General features: G+C 44.6%; 1 protein-coding gene across 3 annotated transcripts in view; it reads left to right on the plus strand.

The window, feature by feature from the left end:
* neus (Neuroserpin) overlaps positions 1–7474 on the plus strand; it is a 59924-nt gene that overhangs the window by 41859 nt on the left and 10591 nt on the right. For all 3 annotated transcript variants that reach the window (XM_045702912.1, NM_001140417.1, XM_045702913.1), the window contains 2 exon segments: positions 4836–5102; positions 5413–5643. In XM_045702912.1, coding sequence (XP_045558868.1) covers positions 4850–5102; positions 5413–5643 — 484 coding nt within the window. In that variant the 5' untranslated portion in view covers positions 4836–4849.

Here is a 7474-nt window from a genome sequence, read left to right on the forward strand (position 1 = left end):
TCCCTCCATCAGTGCTCAGAATTTCTGCAATAGGCTGAGAGAGGCTGGACTGAGGGCTTGTAGGCCTGTTGTAAGGCAGGTCCTCACCAGACATCACCGGCAACAAACCCATCATCGCTGCACCAGACAGGACTGGCAAAAAATGCTCTTCACTGACGAGTCGAGTTTTGTCTCACATGGGGGGAGGGTCGGATTCGCGTTTATTGTCGAAGGAATGAGCGTTACACCGAGGCCTGTACTCTGGAGCGGGATTGTTTTGGAGGTGGAGGGTCCGTCATGGTCTGGGGCGGTGTGTCACAGCATCATTGGACTGAGCTTGTTGTCATTGCAGGCAATCTCAACGCTGTGTGTTACAGGGAAGATGTCCTCCTCCCTCATGTGGTACCCTTCCTGCAGGCTCAGTCTGCCATGACCCTCCAGCATGACAATGCCACCACGCACAGAATGAGCAGTATGGCTGGTTTCCTGCAAGTCAGGAATGTCAGTGTTCTGCCATGGCCAGCGAAGAGCCCGGATCTCAATCCCATTGAGCACGTCTGGGACCTGTTGGATCGGAGGGTGAGGGCTAGTGCCATTCCCCCCAGAAATGTCCGGGAACTTGCAGGTGCCTTGGTGGAAGAGTGGGGGAACATCTCACAGCAAGAACTGGCAAATCTGGTGCAGTCCATGAGGAGATGCACTGCAGTACTTAATGCAGCTGGTGGCCACACCAGATACTGACTGTTACTTTTGATTTTGACCCCCCCCCCCCCCCCCTTTGTTCAGGGACACATTATTCCATTTCTGTTAGTCGCATGTCTGTGGAACTTGTTCAGTTTATGTCTCCGTTGTTGAATTTTGTTATGTTGGAACAAATATTTACACGTTAAATTTGCTGAAAATGAATGCAGTTGACAGTGAGAGGACTTTTCTTTTTTTGCAGAGTTTTATAAACAGAAGCAGCTGGGTCATAAAGGGTTAATTCAGATAACCCGGGTAGCTATTTGGTTACTATTTAACTAACTATTTAGCTGTCTTATGGCTTGGGGGTAGAAGCTGTTCAGGTTTCTGTTGGTTCCAGATTTGGTGCATCGGTACCGCTTGCCATATGGTAGCAGAGAGAACAGTCGATGACTTGGGTGACTGGAGCCTTTGATAATTTGTAGGGCCTTCCTCTGACACCGCCTGGTATAGAGGTCCTGGATGGCAGGAAGCTCGGCTCCAGTGATGAACTGCGCCGTACGCACTATTGACTGTAGCGCCTTGTGGTCTGATGCCGAGCAGTTGCCATACTGCAGCCAGTCAAGATGCTCTCAGTGGTGCAGCTGTATAACATTTTGAGGATCTGGGGACCCATGCCAAATCTTTTCAGCCTCCTGAGGGGGAGGAGGTGTTGTCGTGCCCTCTTCAAGACAGTCTTGGTGTGTTTGGACCATGATAGTTTGTTGGTGATATGGACACAAAGGAACTTGAAGCTCTCAACCTGCTCCACTACAGCCCCGTCGATGTGAATGGGGGCATACTCAGCCACCCTTTTCCTGTAGTCCACAATCAGCCCTTTTGTCTTGCTCACGTTGAGGGAGAAGTTGTTGTCCTGGCACCACACTGCCAGGTCTCTGACCGCCTCCCTATAGGCTGTCTCATCGTCTTCAATGATCAGGCCTACCACCGTCGTGTTGTCAGCAAACTTAATAATGGTGTTGGAGTTGTGCTTGGCCATGCAGTCATGGGTGAACAGGGAGTACAGGAGGGGACTGAGCATGCACCCCTGAGGGGCCCACGTGTTGAGGATCAGCGTGGCAGCTGTGTTGTTGCTTACCCTCACTGTCAGAAAGTCCAGGATCCAGTTGTAGAGGGAGGTGTTTAGTCCCAGGGTCCTTAGCTTTGAAATGAGCTTTGAGGGCGCTATGGTGTTGAACGCTGAGCAGTAGTCACCGAACAGCATTCTCATGTAGGTCTTCCTTTTGTCCAAGTGAAAAAAGGGCAGACCAAAATCCCACTATTTTACCATGCCTTTACCATGCCTGCTTTTTATACCTGCATTTGCGTATTTCTGAAAGGGGTAGGGGTAAAAAACAAAGGACCTAGTCAATATTCCTGCATTTATACCCTATAAACAAAATACACGTATTGGGGCTGTGTGAATGGTTTTCATTAACACTTCCATTGTTGAACAACTCCCTAATTAGAAATGGGTATCACAATCCTCTTGTCCTCTCATTGTCTGGTACAGTATAAATGTAGTTACAGTCGTACAGTAGGATAATTGGCTGTTTAGCAGTATAAATGTAGTTACAGTCATACAGTAGGATAACAGGCTGTTTATCAGTGTAAATGTAGTTACAGTCATACAGTAGGATAACAGGCTGTTTATCAGTATAAATGTAGTTACAGTCGTACAGTAGGATAACTGGCTGTTTATCAGTATAAATGTAGTTACAGTCGTTCAGTAGGATAACTGGCTGTTTAGCAGTGTAAATATAGTTACAGTCGTTCAGTAGGATAACTGGCTGTTTATCAGTGTAAATGTAGTTACAGTCATACAGTAGGATAACTGTCTGTTTAGCATAATAAATGTAGTTACAGTCGTTCAGTAGGATAACAGGCTGTTTATCAGTGTAAATGTAGTTACAGTCGTACAGTTGGATAACTGGCTGTTTATCAGTATAAATGTAGTTACAGTCGTACAGTAGGATAACTGGCTGTTTATCAGTGTAAATATAGTTACAGTCGTACAGTAGGATAACTGGCTGTTTATCAGTATAAATGTAGTTACAGTCGTACAGTAGGATAACTGGCTGTTTAGCAGTATAAATGTAGTTACAGTCGTACAGTAGGATAACTGGCTGTTTATCAGTGTAAATATAGTTACAGTCGTTCAGTAGGATAACTGGCTGTTTATCAGTGTAAATGTAGTTACAGTCATACAGTAGGATAACTGTCTGTTTAGCATAATAAATGTAGTTACAGTCGTTCAGTAGGATAACAGGCTGTTTAGCAGTATAAATGTAGTTACAGTCGTTCAGTAGGATAACTGGCTGTTTAGCAGTGTAAATGTAGTTACAGTCGTACAGTAGGATAACAGGCTGTTTATCAGTATAAATGTAGTTACAGTCGTACAGTAGGATAACAGGCTGTTTATCAGTGTAAATGTAGTTACAGTCGTACAGTAGGATAACTGGCTGTTTATCAGTATAAATGTAGTTACAGTCGTTCAGTAGGATAACTGTCTGTTTATCAGTATAAATGTAGTTACAGTCGTTCAGTAGGATAACTGGCTGTTTTTCAGTGTAAATGTAGTTACAGTCGTACAGTAGGATAACTGGCTGTTTATCAGTATAAATGTAGTTACAGTCGTTCAGTAGGATAACTGGCTGTTTATCAGTGTAAATGTAGTTACAGTCGTACAGTAGGATAACTGGCTGTTTATCAGTATAAATGTAGTTACAGTCGTTCAGTAGGATAACTGGCTGTTTATCAGTGTAAATGTAGTTACAGTCGTACAGTAGGATAACAGGCTGTTTATCAGTATAAATGTAGTTACAGTCGTTCAGTAGGATAACTGGCTGTTTATCAGTATAAATGTAGTTACAGTCGTACAGTAGGATAACTGGCTGTTTATCAGTATAAATGTAGTTACAGTCGTTCAGTAGGATAACTGGCTGTTTAGCAGTGTAAATGTAATTACAGTTGTACAGTAGGATAACTGGCTGTTTATCAGTATAAATGTAGTTACAGTCGTACAGTAGGATAACTGGCTGTTTATCAGTATAAATGTAGTTACAGTCGTTCAGTAGGATAACTGGCTGTTTAGCAGTGTAAATGTAATTACAGTCGTACAGTAGGATAACTGGCTGTTTATCAGTATAAATGTAGTTACAGTCGTTCAGTAGGATAACTGGCTGTTTATCAGTATAAATGTAGTTACAGTCGTACAGTAGGATAACAGGCTGTTTATCAGTATAAATGTAGTTACAGTCGTACAGTAGGATAACTGGCTGTTTAGCAGTGTAAATGTAATTACAGTCGTACAGTAGGATAACTGGCTGTTTATCAGTATAAATGTAGTTACAGTCGTACAGTAGGATAACTGGCTGTTTATCAGTATAAATGTAGTTACAGTCGTACAGTAGGATAACTGGCTGTTTATCAGTATAAATGTAGTTACAGTCGTACAGTAGGATAACAGGCTGTTTATCAGTATAAATGTAGTTACAGTCGTACAGTAGGATAACAGGCTGTTTATCAGTATAAATGTAGTTACAGTCGTTCAGTAGGATAACAGGCTGTTTATCAGTATAAATGTAGTTACATTCGTACAGTAGGATAACAGGCTGTTTATCAGTATAAATGTAGTTACAGTCGTACAGTAGGATAACTGGCTGTTTTTCAGTGTAAATGTAGTTACATTCGTACAGTAGGATAACTGGCTGTTTAGCAGTCTGTCTACTCTTTTTTTCCCTCCCATTCCCTTTCTCTTTCCATCTCTCTCCCTGTTTCATCCCTGTGTGTTTTCCTCTACCTATATTCAGACACTAATATGCTTTATTGGCATGCCCGGATTGAAACATGTTCCATCTCTCTGTCATTCTCTCCTCCCGCTAACCCCCCCACTCTATCATCTATCTATCTATCTATCTATCTATCTATCTATCTATCTATCTATCTATCTATCTATCTATCTATCTATCTATCTATCTATCTATCTATCTATCTATCTCTTTGTCTCTCTGTTTGTCTTTGTCTCTCTCTCTCTCTCTCTCTCTCTCTCTCTCTCTCTCTCTCTCTCTCTCTCTCTCTCTCTCTCTCTCTCTCTCTCTCTCTCTCTCTCTCTCTCTCTCTCTCTCTCTCTCTAGCTCGCAGCTTTCCCATGTTGATTCTCAGCCTCCTGCCCCTCCTCCTGTTGCCGGGCCATGGTTGCCATGCCGCTGACATTCCGGAGGACACCACAGCAGAGTTCTCCGTCAGACTGTACCACCAGCTGCAGGCACGCGGGGGGGACGACAACATCATCTTCTCCCCCCTGAGTGTGGCTGTGGCCCTGGGCATGGTGGAGCTGGGGGCCCGCGGGGCCTCCCTCACACAGATACGCCAGGCTGTTGGCTTCAGCCACCTACCTACAGGTATACACACCGCAGAACACACACACACACACACACACACACACACACACACACACACACACAGCCACCTACCTACAGGTATACACACCTCAGAACACACACACACACACACACACACACAGCCACCTACCTACAGGTATACACACTGCAGAACGCACACACTCACAAAGCCACCTACCTACAGGTATACACACTGCAGAACACACACACTCACACAGCCACCTACCTACAGGTATACACACTGCAGAACACACACACTCACACAGCCACCTCCCAGTGAGTAAGACATCTGTCTCTGTCCGTCTCCCAGATGAGGAGTTCTCTCTGCTCCAGAACCTGACAGGGGCTTTGTCTGAAGACGATGCCCACTACATCATCCGATTGGCCAACTCCCTCTTCCTGCAGAGTGGCGTGACCTTTAACCCGGAGTTCCTGCGGCTGATGAGGAAGTACTTCCGGGCGGAGGTGGAGACGGTGGACTTCAGCGAATCAGCCGCCGTGGCAGAGCAGATCAATGGCTGGGTGGAGAACCACACTGAGAGTGAGTCTGTGTGGAATCAATGCGTGTGTTTTGTGTGGAATCAAAGCATATGGTTTATGTGGAATCAAAGCGTGTGGTTTGTGTGGAATCAAAGCGTGTGTTTTGTGTGGAATCAATGTGTGTGGTTATACAGTGAGTGGACAAAACATTAGGAACACCTGCTCTTTCCATGAAATAGACTGACCAGGTGAATCCAGGTAAAAGCTATGATCCCTTATTGATGACACGTGTTAAATCCACTTCAATTACTTCAGATGAAGGGGAACAGACAGGTTAAAGAAGGATTTTTAAGCTTTGACACAATTGAGACATGGATTGTTTCAAGAACTGAAACACGCTCAACAGTTTCCCGTGTGTATCAACATGGGCCAGCATCCCTGTGGAAACCTTTCGGCACCTTTCCATGCCCCCAATGAACTGAGGCTGTTTTGAGGACAAAAGGGTGGGATGCAACTCACTATTAGGAAGGTGTTCCTAATGTTTAGTGTACTCACTGTATTTAAAGGCATGCATGTACAGTGCCTTCAGAAAGTATTCCGACCCCTTGACTTTTTCCACATTTTGTTTTATTACAGCCTTATTCTAAAATTGATTAAATAAAAATAAAAAAACTCATTAATCTACACACAGTACCCCATAATGACAAAGCAAACACAGGTTTTAAGATAAAAAAAATAAAAAACAGAAATACCTTATTTACATAATTATTCAGACCCTTTGCTATGAGACTCGAAATTGAGCTCAGGTGCATCCTGTTTCCTTTGATCATCCTTGAGATGTTTCTACAACTTGAGTCCACCTGTGGTAAATTCAATTGATTGGACATGATTTGGAAAGTCACACACCTGTCTATATTAGGTCCCGCAGTTGACAGTGCATGTCAGAGCAAAAACCAAGTCATGAAGTTGAAGGAATTGTCTGTAGAGCTCCAAGGCAGGATTGTGTCGAGGCACAGATATGGGGAAGGGTACTAAAACATGTCTGCAGCATTGAATGTCCCCAAGAACACAGTGGCCTCCATCATTCTTAAATGGAAGAATTTTGGAACCACCAAGACTCTTCCTAGAGCTGGCCGCCCGGCCAAACTGAGAAAACAGGGCAGAAGGGCCTTGGTCAGGGCGGTGACCAAGAACCCGATGGTCACTCTGACGGAGCTCTAGAGTTCCTCAGTGGAGATGGAAGAACCTTCCAGAAGGACAACCATCTCTGCAGCACTCTACCAATCAGGCCTTTATGGCAGAGTGGCCAGATTGAAGCCACTCCTCAGTAAAAGGCACATGACAGCCTGCTTGGAGTTTGCTAAAAGACACCTAAAGACTCTCAGACTGTGAGAAACAAGATTCTCTGGTCTGATGAATCCAAGATTGAACTCTTTGGCCTGAATACCAAGCGTCACGTCTGGAGGAAACCTGGCACCATCTCTACGGTGAAGCATGGTGGTGGCAGCATCATGCTGCAGGGATGGTTTTCAGCGGCAGGGGCTGGGAGACCAGTCAGGATCAAGTCAAACATTAACAGAGCAAAGTACTGAGAGATCCTTGAGGAAAACCTGCTCAAGACCACTCAGGATCTCAGACTGGGGTGAAGGTTCACCTTCCAACAGGACAACAACTCTAAGCACACAGCCAGGACAACACAGGAGTGGCTTCGGGACAAGTCTCTGAATGTCATTGAGTGGCCCAGCCAGAGCCCGGACTTGAACCTGATCGAACATCTCTGGAGAAACCTGAAAATAGCTGTGCGGCAACGCTCCCCATCCAACCTGACAGAGCTTGAGAGGATCTGCAGAGAAGAATGGGAGAAACTCCCCAAATACAGTTGTGCTAAGCTT

The sequence above is a fragment of the Salmo salar genome, chromosome ssa20 (assembly GCF_905237065.1).
Source record: "Salmo salar chromosome ssa20, Ssal_v3.1, whole genome shotgun sequence".
In the NCBI taxonomy this organism is placed as follows: Eukaryota; Metazoa; Chordata; class Actinopteri; order Salmoniformes; family Salmonidae; genus Salmo; species Salmo salar.